This window comes from Callorhinchus milii, unplaced genomic scaffold, assembly GCF_018977255.1.
Source record: "Callorhinchus milii isolate IMCB2004 unplaced genomic scaffold, IMCB_Cmil_1.0 Scaffold30, whole genome shotgun sequence".
NCBI lineage: Eukaryota > Metazoa > Chordata > Chondrichthyes > Chimaeriformes > Callorhinchidae > Callorhinchus > Callorhinchus milii.
In genome coordinates this window covers 3,752,672-3,771,758 of record NW_024704771.1, presented here as the reverse complement: position 1 = coordinate 3,771,758, position 19,087 = coordinate 3,752,672, and the positions used below count along the sequence as shown (strand labels likewise).

Below are 19,087 nucleotides of genomic sequence, written 5' to 3'. Positions count from 1 at the left end.
AGGAGCTGAGGATGAGGGGATGAGGAGCTGAGGATGAGGAGCTGAGGAGCCGGGGATGAGGAGCTGAGGCTGAGGAGATGAGGAGCTGAGGCTGAGGGGATGAGGAGCTGAAGAGCTGGGGATGAGGAGCTGAGGATGAGGAGATGAGGAGCTGAGGAGCTGGGGCTGAGGAGCTGAGGCTGAGGAACTGAGGGAGCTGAGGAGCTGGGGATGAGGAAATTACAAGCTGAGGCTGAGGGGATGAGGAGCTGAGGCTGAGGAACTGAGGGAGCTGAGGAGCTGAGGCTGAGGGGATGAGGAGCTGAGGCTGAGGAACTGAGGGAGCTGAGGAGCTGAGGCTGAGGGGATGAGGAGCTGAAGAGCTGGGGATGAGAGGATGAGGAGCTGAAGCTGAGGGGATGAGGAGCTGAGGCTAAGGGATGAGGAGCTGAGGCTGAGGGGATGAGGATGAGGAGCTGAGGCTGAGGGGATGAGGAGCTGAGGATGAGGAGCTGAGGCTGAGGGGATGAGGAGCTGAGGTTGAGGGGATAAGGAGCTGAGGCTGAGGGGATGAGGAGCTGAGGCTGAGGGGATGAGGAGCTGAGGCTGAGGGGATGAGGGGGGATCAGGGGCTGAGGGGAGGAGGGGCTGAGGCTGAGGAGCTGAGGCTGAGGGGCTGAGGCGCTGAGGAGCTGAGGCGCTGAGGGACTGAGGCTGAGGGGATGAGGAGCTGAGGGGCTGAGGAGCTGAGGCTGAGGCGCTGAGGAGCTGAGGCTGAGGGGCTGAGGAGCTGAGGCTGAGGCGCTGAGGAGCTGAGGATGAGGGACTGAGGCTGAGGGGATGAGGAGCTGAGGGGCTGAGGATGAGGGACTGAGGCTGAGGGGCTGAGGAGCTGAGGGGCTGAGGCTGAGGGGCTGAGGGGCTGAGGAGCTGAGGGGCTGAGGCTGAAGGGATGAGGATGAGGAGCTGAGGATGAGGAGCTGAGGCTGAGGAGATGAGGGGCTGAGGGGCTGAGGATGAGGGACTGAGGCTGAGGCGCTGAGGATGAGGAGCTGAGGGGCTGAGGCTGAGGGGATGAGGAGCTGAGGAGCTGAGGCTGAGGCGCTGAGGCTGAGGGGCTGAGGCTGAGGCTGAGGGGATGAGGCGCTGAGGGGCTGAGGCGCTGAGGCTGAGGGGATGAGGCGCTGAGGCTGAGGGGCTGAGGCGTTGCCAGGAGACGAGGCCGATCTCGCGAGACGCTGCCGCGAGAGCACAGAAGCCCAAGACGGCCCAGAGTGCAGCGCGCGCCCTCTCTCTCTCTCTCTGCCGCGCAGCCATCATGGTGGGTACCCGGCGGCCCGCGCCGCGCCGCGCCGCGCGCCAATCCGCCCGCCATCCGCGCCATCCCTCCCCCGGGCCGCCCGCCCGCCGCCCTCCCGCCCGGAGGAGGCGCCGGTGCACTTAACCGAACCGTTACGCGGGGTTTAACGTGAGGATTGCGGTACGATTTATTGACGGATTCGCGTTTGGGGCCTTGGTTGTGGCTTCGAGTGAACGGAGCCTCAGGAGGGAGTGAGGGAGGGAGTGAGGGAGGGAGGGAGGGTGGGGTGGAGGGGGCGCAGTGAAACCTGTCCCATTCCCATCCTGACCGCAACCGAGTCCCCCGGAGAGCCCCCCCGGTCACTTTACTGTATTGCTTTAATAATAATATTAATAATAATAATAATATTGATGATTAATAATAATGATGATTTAATGATGATTTACCGCAGCGCCTCGTCAAGATTTCGCAGACGACGCCCCCCCCCCCCCAAAGCGCTGCCTTTCACGGGATGGACCGCGGCGACCGTGCGGTGACCGTACGCCGCGGGCGGGCGGGTGGGTGGGCGGGCGGGTGGGTGGGGGGGGAACGTGGCGGCAGCCGCTTCTTTGCCGTAAGACACGGTGGCACAGTCCCCCCGCACGCCGTCGCGGGCGGAAAGGGGGACCGACCCCGTAAGCCACGGGTTTAACCGTAATAAGGGGATCTTTCCCCCCCCCCCCCTCCCCCCCCCGGTCAGTGGTGTCTTGGTCCCGCCAGATGCGGTCTGGTCTGACTTCACTTGCTTTGATGGACCGAAGGGCCTCCCTTCCTTGTCCCTCGCCCAAGGATCTCTGCCTCATCCAGGAACCGTTGACGAAACAGCTTTTGCGCTGCTGCAGTTAACTCCCGTGTAGGCGGTGGAAGGTTCATCCTAGTTAGTCTCGGAGGGGAACGGTCTTGCGTTGAAGCGGTGCAATGAATAGTGGCTTTCAAAAAGAAATTGGGTATGCATTTGAAAAGGAGTAATTTACAGGGCTGTCGGGGAAGAGCAGGGGAGTGGGACGCGTTGGATAGCTCTTTTAAAGGCACTTTGGACTGAATGACCTTCTTTGCTGTAAGATACTATGGTTCTATCAATAAACATAGAATCTTACAGCAAAGGAGGCCACTTTTTGGGGGGGATGGGGAAGGGATGCGTTTAGTCAGAATATTCAGTCAATCGCTTTACACTATATTCTGTGAAGTGCTTTCAAAAGTCTCGAAGTAATCAAGTGCAAGGATTATTATTATTATTGTTTTTTGTGAATGAAGGTTACGCATTACCTGATATATTGTTGCTTCAGTGCACAGTATCTAACATGCTGTTTCTCTACAGCCAAAGGGGAAGAAGGGGAAAGGTAAGAAGGTGGCTCCTGCCCCTTCTGTTCTCAGGAAGCAGGAGCAGAAAAAGACAGTCAACCCCCTCTTTGAGAAGAGGCCCAAGAATTTTGGCATCGGTGAGTAATCTGCAGTACTTAAGTTGTATCAGTTGGGACATGCATAGTGGTTAAGAGTGTGTGCCTCGCAAGCGAGAGGGCCTGGGTTTGATTCCCGTGAAACGTTAGGCAAGTTTACTTAATACACACTCCTCTGATTACCTAAAAGTAAGTAGGAACCCGGTTGTTAGTTGATGGCGGATCGCTTTCTGGGGGGTAATCATCCCTCAAAAAAGTGGAGTGACTGTGTATGTTGTGAGCGAATTGCAGCAGCCAATTGTGCATTGCAGTGTCCCACAAACAAAAAAAAGATTTCTTGCTCTCTATCTAAGAAGTATTGTGTGATGGGTCCTCTGTGGTTTGCCTGCAATGATGTAATGAATTTCTTCACCTGAAAAACCATGTGGACTCAAAAATGAGCTTTTTAACCCTGAGCAGAGCACACAACCACTGACGTACCCTCATACTAACCTTCAGCTTCTCCACCCAGAGTTGTTTTTGTAAGAAATAATAACCGTTAAGTTTGATATAACAGCATTCATGTCAGGAGGCTGTGTCAAAGCGCTTCACCAGAATTTTATTGTAACCGGAGTGAGTGTGTGTTATGTGGGTGAATGTGACAGCCACAGTAACAATGACAGGGAGGAGCAGAATGATGGAGGGCTTTAAAAGTGAGGACGAGGATTTTAACCTTGATCTTCTGAGAAAAGGGGTTAAAACCTTTTGGCTGCCCGATGCCCAAGCCAGGTGAAATGGAGAGGGAGCCAGATGGACAACCCGACCCCGAGAGATGGGGAGCTAGTGGAGCCGGGCAAGGGTGTTGTCTCAGTGTTGGCTTCATTTGTGTTGATCGTTTTACAGGTCAGGACATCCAGCCCAAGAGGGACCTGACTCGCTTTGTAAAATGGCCGCGATATGTCCGTCTCCAGCGGCAACGCTCTATCCTCTACAAGAGGCTCAAGGTTCCTCCAGCGATCAACCAGTTCACCCAAGCCCTCGACAGGCAGACCGGTGAGTGTCAAATCAGCCAGCACCCTACATCCGAGATTAACAGCCTCTGTGATGGTCTCTCGTCCGGTTCCTGAGCCAGGCAGGCCCACAGTGTTCCAGGGCACTGTTGATGACATACCAGCCTGGCTCATCAGCAGGACCTGGAAGGGCAGACCAGTCACTGGGGGCAGGGAGTCATCCCACTCAGTTCCTGTTAACACTGCAAGCCGAAGCCCTTAATGGTAGGGTGGTCCTAACTGGACAAGCAGCGGGAAAGTTTGCCAGGCAGCGATATCAATGGCAAGCTATGCGGTTTTAGCTGGTTAGACTCCAGCAGTTACCCACACTCTAGGGTCCCTAAGCCTTGGCTCTTGCAAACCTACGCCTAATATTCTCCGGAATTGGGTAAGCAGCATGTGTCCCTCCAGGGAGGGAGAAGGTGCACATTTCATTCCAGCAACCTATCTGGAATTTCCATGGATGCATGGAACTCAAGTTGTTGGTTCAGAAGTTCTTAAGCAATGGTGATGGGTTTCCACGTGTGTCGGACATCCAGCTGTCCAACCAAAAATAAGCTTTGCTTTGTGGAGTTATAAATGTGTAGCGTGACAAAGGTGTTCAAGTTACAACATGTGTTGCTGCATGTTCTGAGAGCCTTTTTGTGGACAGCCTTCCTGTTTCCCCATGGCTTATCTCACCACTGATGAGACAGATTTGTGGGTTGGTTAATAGCCTGAGTTGAAAGAGTTAACTCATCCACTCTGCTTTGGATGAGAAGATGTGGAATGGCTGCTCCAGAAAGCTGTGGAGACGGAATGAATCAGGGTTTAAAATAGAGATCAACATATACCTGAGTATTGGCGCTAACAATAATAATCCTTACATTTGATATAGCGTCTTATCCCATTTGATATAGACGTCTCAAAGTGCTTTGCAGAATATACTGCAATGCGAGTTGACTGCATATGGTGTGAGCCAAACACGGCAGCCAATTGTGCACAGGAGTGTCCCATGAAGAGTCGTAGATTGGGCGACTAAATTATTCTTATTTTTTTGAGGGATTATTACCCCCGGGACGCAGTGGGTGAAACGTGGCAGCCAATTAATCATAATATCAGTATATTGCGTGAAGTGCTTTGAGACGTCTCAGTGCCTCAACTTATCAATAAGGCACTAATTATATGCAAGAATTATAACAATGTGATCATCTAATCATGAATATTACCATTGAGGAATACTGTCCAGCTTTTGCTGACATTTTGCAGATGATGTGATTTATGAACATTTGCTATCTGATGAACGCTGACGATTGTTTCATACCACCAAGATCTCTGATGCAAAGTGTCCCCGGCAACAGCCAGGGCTAATTCAGCAAAGCTTCCACTTGTCTGTGAACAGACAAAATGGAATTGAATTTATATTGTGCATTTCATGCTAAAAGGATTCTTAATAATCCTATAAAAATAATACTTGCCCTTGATATAGAGACTTTATCACGTCGTTGAGACAGCAGCAATAACAAATTACATTTGTTCACGTCAAGAGGAGGTCCCAAGGCGCTGGACAGTCAGGGATCTGCACCCGAGCTGGTGGTTGGGATCATGAGGCGGGGAGGGCAGGGGTAGGAGGGTGACCGAAGGCACAGTCGATGTGGAGGGTCTTGAAGGAGGGGAGGGGCGAGGCGGAGGGACCCAAAATATACCGTAAAGGGCGGTGACTGAAATCTGTGGGTGAGACGCCAATTGCACACAGCAGTGCCCCACAAACAGGCATGGATTGAGTGACCACATTTTTTTTTAAGGGATGATTACCCTCAGAATATGAACTGCCGATCGACGAGCAATAGAGGCGTGTGGAGTACGGATATTTGCCTAAGGGTTTGCCGCACCTGGGAATTGAACATGTTCCTCTCACTTAATGGCTAACCATTACGCTGTGGTCACTCCACTCAAAAGTCTATTGTTTGATTCTAACATTGCGGGGCAATGGGGGACTTGGAAGATGACGGCAATTAAAGGTGTTGGTAATTAAAGATGATGTGTTTTCCCCCCCCCCCCTCATTTTTTTCCAGCCACGCAATTGTTCAAGCTGGCTCACAAATACCGGCCTGAGACTAAACAGGAGAAGAAGAAGCGACTGCTGGCCCGGGCGGAACAGAAGGCAGCAGGAAAAGGCGATGTACCCACAAAGAGACCACCTGTCCTCCGAGCAGGTAGACAGTCTAAAACATGCCCCTCACTAAAGCCCACAATTCTCTGCTTGTTTTGTTTCCACTGGCGGGTGGGCTGGCCACCAGGGGACATAGATACAAGAAAATTGGCAAAAGAATCAGAGGGGAAATGAGATTTTTTGTACACAGAGAGTTGTTACGGTCCTGAATGCACAGCCTGGTGGAAGCAGATTTGCTAAGAACTTTCAAAAAGGAATTGGATAGGTACTTGAAAGGGAAAAAAAATTGGAAAAGAATTGTGTGGGGAACGACCGGGGGAGTGGGACTGATTGAGTAGCTCTTCCAAAGAGCCGGCACAGGCACAGGAATGACCTCCTTCGGTGTGTAATATTCGGTGATTGTATTCCTTTCTTATAACTAGCGTAAGACCATAAGAATTGCTAAACGAAAGGAGACCAAATTCCATCCAGTTCGACTTTCACAACCTGTCCCGAACTATATATTATATCCCGAGATATTATTTCCTAACAGAAACATTATCTAATTTGTTCACAAAAGAATCAACACTTTCTCTACAGGAGCCTGTTCCACACATTTACTGTTCGCTTACTGAGCGTTTTAAATAATATTTTATAAATACTCGTCTTTTTGAATATGATTGTAATGCGAACCTAAGCCTTCGAGTACTGAAGCATTCAGTGTAGAGGTTAACCACTTGTCATTTTGTTCACCGTCAAGCACTCAAAAGTGTTGAACAGCAACGTGCATTTATATAGCGCCCCTCGTGCTGGGCAGCGTCTCGGAGAGCTTAACAGTGGCAGAGCCTGATGCCAAGCCAGGGGGGAGGGTGACGGTCGAAAAGGAAGGTCTTCAGTTGTGATCTAAAAGAGGGGCAGGGGGTGGAGGGATTGCGGCAGAATGTTCCAAAGCTTTGGGGTAAAGTGGTTGAAGGCGCGACCTCCGTTCGAGCGGAGGGAAAGAGGGACAAGCAGGAGGCCAGAAGCCGAGCGGAGGCAGTGGGGAGTGGCGAGTAAGCAGGTCGGAGAGATAGGGAGGTGCTAGGATGTGGAAGGATTTGTAGACAAGTGTGAGGACGATCTCCCGAAGTGAAAGGCGCTAATACAAATGTAATTTTGTATTGTATTTTGAATTGATAATCATGAAATTGAAATAGTTCCTGTATTGTACTGAGTATCCTACCGTGATTGTACTTTGCTGCATGTTGTCTGAGCGGATTTGACACTGCTTTTATGGTCCCTCCTTATTGTACAACGTTTACCCTCTTTGTCGTGGAACAGGTTTAGTTGTCCACCACACGCTGTCTGCATGTCCTAACTGCAACGTTCTCTTGCTCGCGTAGGTGTGAACACAGTGACCACTCTGGTGGAGAGTAAGAAGGCTCAGTTGGTGGTGATCGCACACGATGTGGATCCCATTGAGGTAACAGTGACAGTTCCACTTCGAAACACGAGCATCCCTTTCTCTCTCTATGCCCCCCCCTCCCCCTTCTCTCTCTCTCTTTCATGTCTCTCTCTCTGTCTGTCTGTGTATTTGTCTATGCCTCCCTGTTTTATCTCTGTCTGTCTCTCTTTCTGTCTATCTCTGTGGGGCATCCAGCATCGCTGCCCCCACACTCTGGAACTCTTATCTCATAATCCCCCCACCTCACCCCCTCTCTTGCCTCCTTCAAGTCAGGTCTGAAGACCTTCCTCTTCAATCGTGCCTTCAGCCACACACCCCTCCTCCCCTCCTGACCCCAACTTCCAACTCGGGTCCAAAACCCCTGATTGTTCAGCACCCTGGGACGTCTTTCTGACGTGAGGAGCGCTATACAAGTATAGTTGTTGTTGGCTGTCGTGTCTGTCTATCCATCTCTCTGATCTCTTTATGTACAGATATTTGTATCTCTCTCAATCTCTGTGTGTGTGTGTATATATATCTCTATCTGAGAAGCATTCTGTGATGGACTCCCCTGTGGTTTGCCTGCAATGATGTAATGAATTTCTTCACCTGAAAAATCATGTGGACCCAAAAATGAGCTTTTTAACCCTGAGCAGAGCACACAACCACTGACGTACCCTCATACTAAATAATATCACGGTAACTGGATAGAACAACGTTGGTAAGATTGTAAGCTTATTCTTGTGCTCGCTTGTTCATTGGCAGTGTTTGTACTTCCTCCCAGCTGGTGGTGTTCTTGCCTTCTCTGTGCCGGAAGATGGGCGTCCCTTACTGCATTGTGAAAGGAAAGGCTCGTCTGGGCAGACTGGTGCACAGGAAGACCTGCAGCTCCCTGGCTTTCACCCAAGTCAACCCGTAAGTCAATCCCTCTCATAAGCAATCGCACGCCAGTGTGCACCTTGTGTGCGTTTTCCCCTGACAGATAAGGACCAATAACACTTGCCCTTCAACCCTTATTGTTGAGTGTGTCCTGGAGCGTATTGGTTAGAACGCTGGCCTCGCAAGCGAGAGGACCTGGGTTTCGATTCCCAGGCGGACTTTACTAGAATTCGAGATTTCCTACTGCTTTGGAAGCATCCTGCTTATCCCCTCGTCACTGTTAAGTGCTCCGAGACGCTGTGTAAATGCAAGTTGTTTAAGTAATGCTCTCAGCCAGCCATCAGCAATGATGAACTTAAACATAACGTGAACAAATCATGTCGAATAATTAAGAGCTTTTTAACCCTGAGCTTTTGGCTGCTGAGAGATGGGATCTTCCCCATGTAATACTTGGGAGGTGAGAGACCTGAATTACAAAGATCTACCAATAAAAGGCTAAGTTGTCCCGCTGTTCCTAAAACCTTCCTCTTTTCTGTCTCCCAACAGCGAGGATAAAGGTGCCATTGGTAAGCTAATCGAAGCTGTTAGGACAAACTACAATGACAGATACGATGAGGTAAGTATCTGCAGATGTGTTTGTTACTAGGGGGGGAATGCTGGTTAGGAATATAGGAAAAGGAGGAGGCCATTCAGCCCCTCAAACCTGTTCCGCCCTTCTATAAGATTACACTGTTCTGTACCTCAATTCCAATTACCCGCTTTTGCTGTGATCTAAGAAAAATCTTATCGACCTCAGTCTTGACAGTGTGAATGGTTCCAGCCATAATCCACAGCCTTTTGGGGAGAGTTCTAAATTTCCACTACACTTTGGTCGAAAAAATACTTCCTGATTTCACTCTTAAAAGGCTTAGCTCTAATTTTAAGATGATGCCCCTTGTTCTACCCTATCAAATCCCTTCATCATTTTAAACACCTCAATCAGATCAAACTGCTAAACTCAAGGCAAGCGAGAGGACCCCTGGGTTTCGATTCCCAGGCGGACTTTACTAGAATTCGAGATTTCTTACTGCTTTGGAAGCATCCTGCTTATCCCCTCGTCACTGTTAAGTGCTCCGAGACGCTGTGCAAATGCAAGTTGTTTTAAGTAATGCTCTCAGCCAGCCATCAGCAATGATGAACTTAAACATAACGTGAACAAATCATGTCGAACAATTAAGAGCTTTTTAACCCTGAGCTTTTGGCTGCTGAGAGATGGGATCTTCCCCATGTAATACTTGGGAGGTGAGAGACCTGAATTACAAAGATCTACCAATAAAAGGCTAAGTTGAGTCCTGTAGCTCAGTGGTTAGAGCACTCGCTTTGAAAGGAGAGACGTGAGTTCAATTCCAGGCAGAGGGCGAAACCTTGGGCAAGTTTCCTTACTCCACACAGAGCCTAATAATAATCCCTCCAAAACACAAAACAATAATAAATTGGTCATTTTCAATCCACGACTGTTTGTGGGACATTGCTGTGCGCAATTGGCTGCCGCGTTCGCCCACAAATATACAGTCAATTTACTTTACAGTGTGTTCTGTGAAGCGCTTTGGGACGTCCTCCCGATGTGAAAAGCGCTATATATCAAATGCAAGGATTATTATTATTATTAATATGCACCAAGCTGAAGGCAGTTGCCCGCCAGATAGCTGATTTTAAACACTGCATTGATAGGATGTAATGATGTTTTCAAATCCCTTAATGCCCTCGCACCTCCCTACCTCTCCGACCTGCTTACCCCCCAACTCCACCATCCGCTGCCTCCTCGCCCCCTCCACTCCACCATGGGCGGCCGTGCTTCCAGCCGCTACTCCCTGAAGCTCCATCCCTCAATCCCTCCGCCTTACTCCTTCCCTCTCCACTTTCAAATCCTGCCTAAAAGACCTTTTTTGATCGTGCTTACGTTCACCTCCCTTCTTCCTGGCTCACTGTCAGACTCCGCCACTGTTGAGCTACCCTGTGTGAAGGGCACAAGTTGTTGTTGTTGTTTAATGGAGTCTTCTCATTTTCATTCCAGATCCGGAAACACTGGGGCGGAGGTATTCTGGGGCCCAAGTCTGTTGCTCGCATTGCGAAACTCGAAAAGGCCAAGGCAAAGGAACTGGCCACGAAACTCGGTTAATGTTCATATTGGTTACTTTTTGCAAACGGATATAAATAAACTAAAAATCCTATTTCTGATTTTTTTATATTTCCTGTTTTATAACTGGGGGAAATCTTAATAATAATCCTTGCCTTATCACATCGTTGAGACGTCTCGAGGCATGTGCCAAACACCCGTCTGACCCCAACCCAAAACGTTGAGACTTCTCGAAGCGCTTCACAGAATATTAATGTGTTTTGAGGGTGAAATGCGACGGCCAATTTTTATAGGATCTTTGACATCCAGAAAAACAGGAAGACAGAACCTTGGGTTAATCACTAGTGTATTGGTTAACGCACTTGCTTCGCAAGCGAGAGGACCTGGGTTCGATTCCTGGGCGGGGCGTAACTTCTGGTAAATTTCCTTACTCCAATACAGACCTCTGTTTACCTGGCAGTGAGTAGCAATTGTTCGTCAATTGGTAGATCACTAACGGGGATTAATCCCTCAAACAAAGTCGCTCAATCCACGTCTGTTTATGGGACGCTGCCGTGCGCAATTGGCTGCTGCGATTCGCCCACAAAATATACAGTCAATCCACTTTATGGTGTATTCTAGGAAGTGCTTTGAGACATCTGGAAGACGTAATAAAGCGCTATATCAAATTGAAGTATTATTAGCGTTCAAGAAAACCGCGGGACAGGATCTTGGGTTAATGTGTCGCATCTAAAGGACAATGAATGTCAGTCCAGCTGTGTCAGCCTGGACTGTGAGCTCCATCTTTTGACTTGGATCAGAGCGCTGCTAACTGAGCCGGGCAAACGGTAATAATGACTGAAGTTTTTTTAATTGCTATAGTTCATGTTTGATAAACCACAGGGTCCATAAACGTTCAGCCTTTAATTGATGTGAGGCATTGATGTTTTCTTGTGGTTTTTTTTTTTATGGCTTCTATTTGCGAGGATGAAAGGTGAAGAACTTTGTCAGCAGGTATCTGGTTATGTTTACCTGTCGTCGCCCCGTCCCACCAAGCACTTGCGTTCTCGACCTGCGTAATGAGAGCTCACATCTGCAGTTTAAATTTCACCGCCGCCCCACATCGAGCCCCACTGGCCTCCGCTGAGCTCAGCTTGAAGGAAACCCAATCCCAGTCATATCTGTTTCGTTGCCAATACTTGAATAATCTGTTGTCATACAGCATCGGATATGATCAGAGTTGGATGGCAGGGCTGCAGCCGTGCCACCTGTTCGCTTGGCATTTGTCCACGTCGCCGCAATGTAGTGCGGGGTCGGCCGGGTGTCCGTAACGTGCGCAAACTCGTGCTTAAGAGTATCCAGACCGAACTCAGGATTCCGTGCATCCCACCTGCACATGGAAACCCCAGACATACTGTTGGAATGGTATGAGCACTCTCCCTGGAGGGATGACCCCCCGGTGACGGGTCGGCTCTGGGACTCCATCCCCCAGTGCCTTCGCCTCGCTTCCTCTCCTCCTTCGAGGCCGGGTCTCAAGACCTTTCTCTTTGACCGCGCCTTCACAGCTCCCCTCTCGACTCCCTACCCCCTCCTCACTCCCTCCCCTCACCGTTTCCCTCCCAATGCTCGGGTCCTGACCCAACTGTCCAGCGCCTTGGGACGTCCTCTCGACGTGAAAGATGATGCATCCTGTTTACCTAATTCCGGAAAGCATTAGGCGCAGGTTGGCGAGAGCCAAGGCTCGGGGATCTCAGAGTGTGTGTTGGGCTGGAGCCTAACCAGCTACAATTGACCAGCTTGCCCGCTGCTTGTCCAGCCAGGACCACCCTACCCGCGAGTGAGGGCTTTGGCTGCGGGGCTAACAGGAGCCCAGTGGGATGACTCCCTGTCCCCAGTGACTGGTCGGCCCGATGGGCCGGGCCGGGCTGTGCTGTCTTATCAGCGGTCAATGCCCTGGAATCCTGTGGACCCGACGGGCTCAGGGACTGGACTGGAGGCTGTCGCGGAGGTCCGGCTCGATTCTGGCTTTCCGTTGCCGAACGTGTCACCTCGGGGCCAATTCAGCTCCGAGGAGACCCCACGGAGCAGCGCCGGTGGTGGTCATCAGTGCGGAGGTCACAGTCACTGTCTGTATATGGTTGTACAGAGACCTGAGATGGACAGCATCGCACACGGGGGGGGGGGGGGGGGGGGGGGGGGGAGGCTGACAGGAGGGAGGAGCGGCTGTGATTGGACGCTGACAGGAGGAGGAGGAGCCGGGCTGTGATTGGACGCTGACAGGAGGGGGAGCCGGGCTGTGATTGGTCACTGACAGGAGGGGGAGCCGGGCTGTGATTGGTCACTGACAGGAGGGGGAGCTGGGCTGTGATTGGTCACTGACTGGAGGGGGAGCCGGGCTGTGATTGGTCACTGACTGGAGGGGGAGCGGGGCTGTGATTGGACACTGTGCTCTCTGTCTATTTCCGGTTCCTGGCAACATGGCGGACTTGCAGCAGAGGAAGCTCCAGGCGGAGCTCGAGAAATACCAACAACTACAGAAAGGTACAGACTCCAGAGAGAGGGATAGAGAGAGAGAGAGGAATAGAGAGAGAGAGAGAGAGGGGAATAGAGAGAGAGAGAGAGGGGAATAGAGAGAGAGAGAGAGAGAGGGGAATAGAGAGAGAGAGGGGGGGAATAGAGAGAGAAGGGAATAGAGAGAGAGAGGGGAATAGAGAGAGAGAGGGGAATAGAGAGAGAGAGAGAGAGGGGAATAGAGAGAGAGAGAGGGGAATAGAGAGAGAGAGAATGGGGAATAGAGAGAGAGAGAGAGGGGAATAGAGAGAGAGAGAGAGGGGAATAGAGAGAGAGAGGGGAATAGAGAGAGAGAGGGGAATAGAGAGAGAGAGGGGAATAGAGAGAGAGAGGGGGGAAGAGAGAGAGGGGGGAATAGAGAGAGGGGAATAGAGAGAGGGGAATAGAGAGAGAGAGGGGGGAATAGAGAGAGAAGGGAATAGAGAGAGAGGGGGGAATAGAGAGAGAGGGGAATAGAGAGAGGGGGGGAATAAGAGAGAGAGGGGGAATAGAGAGAGAGAGAAGGGGGGAATAGAGAGAGAGAGAGAAGGGAATAGAGAGAGAGAGAGGGGAATAGAGAGAGGGGAATAGAGAGAGAGGGGAATAGAGAGAGGGGAATAGAGAGAGAGAGAGGGGAATAGAGAGAGAGAGGGGGGAATAGAGAGAGAGAGGGGAATAGAGAGAGGGGAATAGAGAGAGAGGGGAATAGAGAGAGAGAGAGAGAGGGGGAATAGAGAGAGAGAGAGAGAGAGGGGAATAGAGAGAGAGAGGGGGGAATAGAGAGAGAGAGGGGAGGAATAGAGAGAGAAGGGAATAGAGAGAGAGAGGGGAATAGAGAGAGAGGGGGGAAATAGAGAGAGAGAGGAATCGAGAGAGAGAGAGGGGAATAGAGAGAGGAAGAGAGGCGAATAGAGAGAGAGAGAGAGGAATATATAGAGAGGGAGAGAAAGGAATAGGGAGAGAGAGAGGAATAGGGAGGGAGAGTAGGAATAGGGAGAGAGGAATAGGGGTAGAGAGATAGAGAGGGAGGAATAGGGGGAGAGAGAGAGAGGAATAGGGGGAGAGAGAGAGAGAATAGGACTAGGGAGAGAGAGAGAGAGGAATGGACAGAGAGAGAGAAATAGAGAGAGAGAGAGGAATAGAGAGAGGGAGAGATTCCGAGAGAGAGACTCAGATTGAGTCACTGAGAGGGAGCGAGAGATGCTGAGAGAGTTAGAGACTGAGACAAACACACACAGAAAGAGGAAATCTTAGAGACAAATTGAAAGACCACGGGAGAGGGAGACATACGCAGAAAAAGCCTGAGAGATTCCCTAAGAGGCAGGTAGAGACGCAAGAGAGACCCAGACAGATAGAGAAAGACATAACACACTGTAAATGTGTGTAACTCTACAGAGAAAGAGAGATCCCCACTAGAGAGAGAGAGACAGATAAAAAGAGAATTCCTGAAAGATGAATAGGGAGAACCAGAGAGAATGAGAGGACAAGAGACCTCGACCAGAAGGGGGGAAGTGGGGGGGCGGGAACCTGACACACACACACACACACACACACACACACAGTCTAATTGAAGTGTTTAAAATGATACAGGGATTTGATAGGGTAGATACAGAGAAACTATTTCCTCTGGTCAGTGGGAAGAATCCAGAGGAAAGAGACATTATCTTAAAATTAGAACTAAGCCATTTACGAGTGAAATCAGGAGGCAGTTTTTCACCCAAATGGTAGTGGAAATCTAGAACTCTCTTCCCCCAAAAGGCTGTGGATTATGGTTGGATCCATTCACACTTTCAAGACTGAGGGAGAGAGATGTTTGTTAGGTCAGATTACCAAGCGATGTAGGGTAAAGGTAGGTATTTGGTGTTGAGGTACAGATCAGCCATGATCTAAAAGAATAGCGGAACAGGCTCGAGGAGCTGAATGGCCTCCTCCTGTTCACATGTTTCTAGAGTCACTAGTACACAAAGATCAGTTTATAACCCAAACCCCAGGTTAAACCACTGCCCTGTAAACATTTCCGGGTATCATAGCTCATTGCATGACATGATTGTGATCAGAAACTGCTGGAGATACGGAGCAGTTGCAAGATCTCTCTGTTTTTTGGTCAGCCGGGTGTCTGACGCACGTGTTTAAAAGTCTCCAAAACAAGCTGAGATTTCCATGTATCCATCCCACCAACATGTGAAAATCCCAGAGATAGATTTTTGGAATAGAATGTGCACACACTCCCTGGAGGGAGGCACCCAACTGACGTAATTCTGGAGAGCATTAGGCGCAGGTTGGCAAGAGCCAAGGCTTGGGGACCCCAGAGTTGGCGTAACTGCTGGAGACTAACCAGCTAAAACCACATAGCTTGCCATTGATATCACTGTCTGGCAAGCTTTCCCGCTGCTTGTCCAGCTGGGACCACCCTACCTGTCAGGGCTTTGGCTGCAATGTTAACAGGAGCTGAGTCGGAGGATTCCCGGCCCCCAGGGACCGGTCTGCCCTCGCAGGCGCTGCCGATGAGCCAGGCCCGGCCGTGCCGTCATCAACAGTGTCCTGGCATACTGGCTCAGGAACCAGACTAGACACTGTCGCAGAGGGCTGGCTTGATCCACACATGCTGTTGCCAGTCACCTTAGGAAGCACTTCAACTCCATGTAGACTTCCCTGCCCCTCTCCCTCAGCAACATATTTGAGTTAGGAAAAAAAAAAGTGACTGCCATGAATCGCGAAGGTTTCAAATAAAATCACTGTCAAATTTTCCAGGATTTTATTTGAAATGCCTGAATTTGAAGAATTAGGAATCAAGGTCAAACAGGAATATATATATATATTGTTTCACATCCGTATCACGTCTGGTACTTATTTAACACTGTCCTTTCCTCTCGCAGATCTCAGCAAATGTCTCTCGGCGAGACAGAAGCTGGAAGCGCAGGTGACTGAAAATACAATAGTTAAAGAGGTAAGGCTCCCAACGATGATTTCTGTAACAATAATTATCCTTGCATTTGATATATCGAGTCCCGTAGCGTAGGGTCTAGTGCTCTCGCCTCGCAAGCGGGAGGATGAGGGTTCGACTCCTGGGCAGGGCAGGGCGAAACTCTAGGCAAGTTTCCTTACTCCGCACTCTGTTTACCCAGCAGTAAGTAGGAACACAGTTATTAGTGAATTAGCGGATGATATAGTGCCTTATCAAGACATTTCAAAGCACTTGATAGAATATACTGTGAAGTGTAGTGACTGTGTATTTTGTCGGCGAAACGCAGCAGCAAATGTCTCGCAAGCAATCGTGGAGTGAGTGACCAAGTTATTATTTTTTTTTTGAAAGGATTATTGCCTCCTCCGGAAAGCAATTTCACTTTCCCCCCCCAAAAAAATTGGTCACTCAATCCATGCAATTGGCTGCTGCGTTTTGCCCACAAAGTATACAGTCAATTCACTTTACAGTGTATTCTGTTAAGCGCTTTGAGCAGAAAATCTCAGCAAAAAAAGTTTGTTAGTTGCCAGGGCAACAAAACGTTTAGTGTGAAGGGAGATGTCATGGCGTTTGTCCAATTCTTAATATAGGAAAACAGACGTATATGTATTCCGGATACAGGAAAATCACTTAGGTTTTCCTGACACCTGTCCCATGTCCCTATTGTTTCAGAAAACTAATAATAATAACCTTTGCGTAGCGGTTAGCGCTCTCGTGTTGCAAGTGAGAGGACCCGGGTTCGATTCTCGGAGAGGGCGAAACCTTCGGCAAGTTTCCATCCTCCACGCGCCTCCGTTTACCTGGTGATACGTAGGAACCCGGTTGTCAGTCGATTGGCGGATCACTTTCCCTTTTAAAAAAAATGTGGTCACACTCAGTCCACGACTGTGCGGTTCACTGCTGCGCGTAATTGGCTGCTGCGATCTAACGGTCATTCCACTTTATAATACATTCCGTGAAGCGCTTTGAGACGCCTCAACGACGCAATAAGGCGTCAAGTGGAAGGAAGAACATCTCAACGGGAATTGCTTTGAACACAGTGACTGTATTTGTAGGCGAACACGGCAGGACAATTGCGCACAGCAGCGTCTCACAAACAGCCGTGAAACGAGTGACCGATTTTATTTGGGGGGGATCGTTGGCCAGGACACTGTCGGTCACTCGGATTTAAAGATGGATAAAGAGGGGACCAGGTGGAGGGATTGAGGTGGGCGGAGGATGGGGTATGTAGGGAGGTGCTGGGGAGTGAAGGCCCTGAAGTTGATCCTGCCGTCAGCTCTGTGTTGATTTCTCTGTACCTGTGCTTTCTGTCTTTTTTTTCTCTCTCTCTCCCTCTCTCCGTTTCCCCCTCACTCCCTCCCTCCCTCCCTCCCTCAGGAGTTGAACCTGTTGGAGTCATCGAACACCGTCTTCAAGCTGATTGGCCCAGTCCTTGTCAAACAGGATCTAGAAGAGGCGAAGTCCACCGTCACAAAGCGATTGGATTACATCAACGGAGAGATGTGAGTCACACTTCACATACCCCCCACCACCCCCACCAGCCCCCAAGTCTGTGGGTCCTCGAATCACAGGAGGAGGCCATTCGGCCCCTCGAGCCTGTTCCACCATTCATCGCTGATCTGTACCTCAACTCCATTTTACCCACATTTGCCCCATATCCGTTGATGTCATGCAACTGCTGGGATGAGGGAAGGCGAACTAAATGGACCTTGGTCTTTCGTCCAGCAAATTTTTAAGGAATCCTGTAGCTCAGTGTTTTGGAGCACTCGCCTCGCAAGCGAGACACCTGGGGTTCGATTCCCGTCAGGGCAAAATGTTGGGCAACTTTCCTTACTCCACACGCCTCTGCTTACCCAGCAGCAAGTAGGAACCCGCTTGTTAGTCGATTGGCGGATCACTTCATCGGGGATAATAATCCTTCAAAAAAATAATAATAATAATTTGGTCACTTCAATCCGCGACTGTTTGTGGGACTCTGCCGTGCGCAATTGGCTGCCGCGTTTCGCCCACAAATATACAGTCAATCCCCTATCCAGTGTCTCGAATGCAGGGATTATTATGATGTTACGTTCTTTCTCACACTTCCCGTCTCCTGCAGAAAGCGATACGAGACCCAGATGAAAGACCTAGAGAAGAAGTCCGAGCAACACAGAGAGACCCTCGCCAAACTACAGCAGGACTTCCAGAAAGTACAGAACAAGGCCCCCATCAAAGCATGATGCCTCTCCATCTCTCCTCTGTCTGTAGTCTCTCGTTCCATTAATAAATCCCGAGAAGGAGGGAGGGAGAGTGGGCGGGGGTGTGAGAGTGGGGGGGGGGTAAAACAGTGAGCACTCGCGCCCCCCCGCCCCCATCTCATTGACAGAGCACCCACTCCAGACTGCACCGTTTAACCCTTTATGTTCTGAATCTTAAAAGCGACTTCCGAGAGGAGTCTCTTGTTTTTTTTTTACAGTTTATTTAAGATCCACCTTTTAACACGAGATTTGTATGAAGCAGCTTTGCTCACAGCTGTCCTGCACTGTACTTGAGGGGGGTGGGGTGGTTTGGTGGTGGGGGGGGGGGGGGGTTGGGGAAAGGTGGTGGGGCTCGAGTAGGGAACGTGACTGGCTTCTCAGCGTCTCGAGTTTTATTCAGTTTCCTCTCACCGCACTCAGAAATTATTAAAGTTATTGAGCAGTTTTCATTACCGGAGCCTCCTGTGGTTTACGTGACTTGTTTGTTCGGTGTGCGGATCCACGCTGACAAGCAGCAGGCTGGAGCCCACCGAGCGGAGAGAGTGGGGGCACGCTGCTCCACATCCTCCCGGCCCAGCCTGGACCACCATCAGCGGTCAGGCCTTCAGTCTTTGGAACATTATCCCACAGTCCCTTCGCCTCGCTCCCTCCCTGCCTCTTTTCAAGGCCCTTCTTAAGATCCTCCTCCTCTTCGACCGCGCCTTTGGTCGCCCCAACTTAAACCTGCCCTCCATCCCAACCTCCAGCTGCAGCGCTTGGGGACGACCTCCCAAAGGGAAAGCCATTGCGTCAATGTAATTTGTGGGTTCAGGTGAGATCTGCTGGTCTGTCGTTCAGATACCCTGAGCCAGGCTCAGTGGTTTAGTGGGTGAAGGCACCAGCAGAACTCATGGCAATGAGGAGCAGACCTGTCCCCCTGAATTGTGGAGGCCCTGTGGTTAGTACACGCTACCTCACAAGCGAGAGGACCTTGGTTCAATTCCTGGTGGGGTTGGGGGGGTGGTGAAGCCTTAGGCAAGTTTCCTTCATCCGCATAGCAGGAGTTAGTCGATTGGCGGATCGCTTTC

The 19,087-nt window shown here is 50.2% G+C and overlaps 2 protein-coding genes and 5 non-coding genes across 7 annotated transcripts; all 7 read left to right on the top strand.

The window, feature by feature from the left end:
- Positions 1-1,277: 1,277 nt before the first annotated feature.
- On the top strand, positions 1,278-10,376 carry rpl7a (ribosomal protein L7a). The gene is given in 8 exon segments (NM_001292918.1): positions 1,278-1,300; positions 2,637-2,757; positions 3,598-3,747; positions 5,798-5,938; positions 7,257-7,336; positions 8,082-8,212; positions 8,723-8,792; positions 10,230-10,376. Coding segments are annotated over 8 exon segments (801 nt in total). The 5' UTR covers positions 1,278-1,297; the 3' UTR covers positions 10,335-10,376.
- Positions 3,101-3,175, top strand: LOC121851220. Its single transcript, XR_006085862.1, has one exon. It is a non-coding gene; the product is annotated as a small nucleolar RNA SNORD36 (small nucleolar RNA).
- LOC121851224 lies at positions 4,987-5,065 on the top strand. Its single transcript, XR_006085866.1, has one exon. It is a non-coding gene; the product is annotated as a small nucleolar RNA SNORD24 (small nucleolar RNA).
- Positions 7,880-7,954, top strand: LOC121851221. Its single transcript, XR_006085863.1, has one exon. It is a non-coding gene; the product is annotated as a small nucleolar RNA SNORD36 (small nucleolar RNA).
- On the top strand, positions 8,518-8,590 carry LOC121851223. The gene has a single exon (XR_006085865.1). It is a non-coding gene; the product is annotated as a small nucleolar RNA SNORD36 (small nucleolar RNA).
- LOC121851222 lies at positions 9,342-9,414 on the top strand. The gene has a single exon (XR_006085864.1). It is a non-coding gene; the product is annotated as a small nucleolar RNA SNORD36 (small nucleolar RNA).
- A 2,332-nt stretch (positions 10,377-12,708) lies between the features above and the next one.
- Positions 12,709-18,083, top strand: pfdn6 (prefoldin subunit 6). Its single transcript, XM_042344899.1, has 4 exons — positions 12,709-12,812; positions 15,698-15,768; positions 17,161-17,285; positions 17,882-18,083. The coding sequence occupies exons 1-4, from the start codon at positions 12,749-12,751 to the stop codon at positions 18,000-18,002; spliced, it is 381 nt and encodes a 126-aa protein (XP_042200833.1). The 5' UTR covers positions 12,709-12,748; the 3' UTR covers positions 18,003-18,083.
- Positions 18,084-19,087: the final 1,004 nt, after the last annotated feature.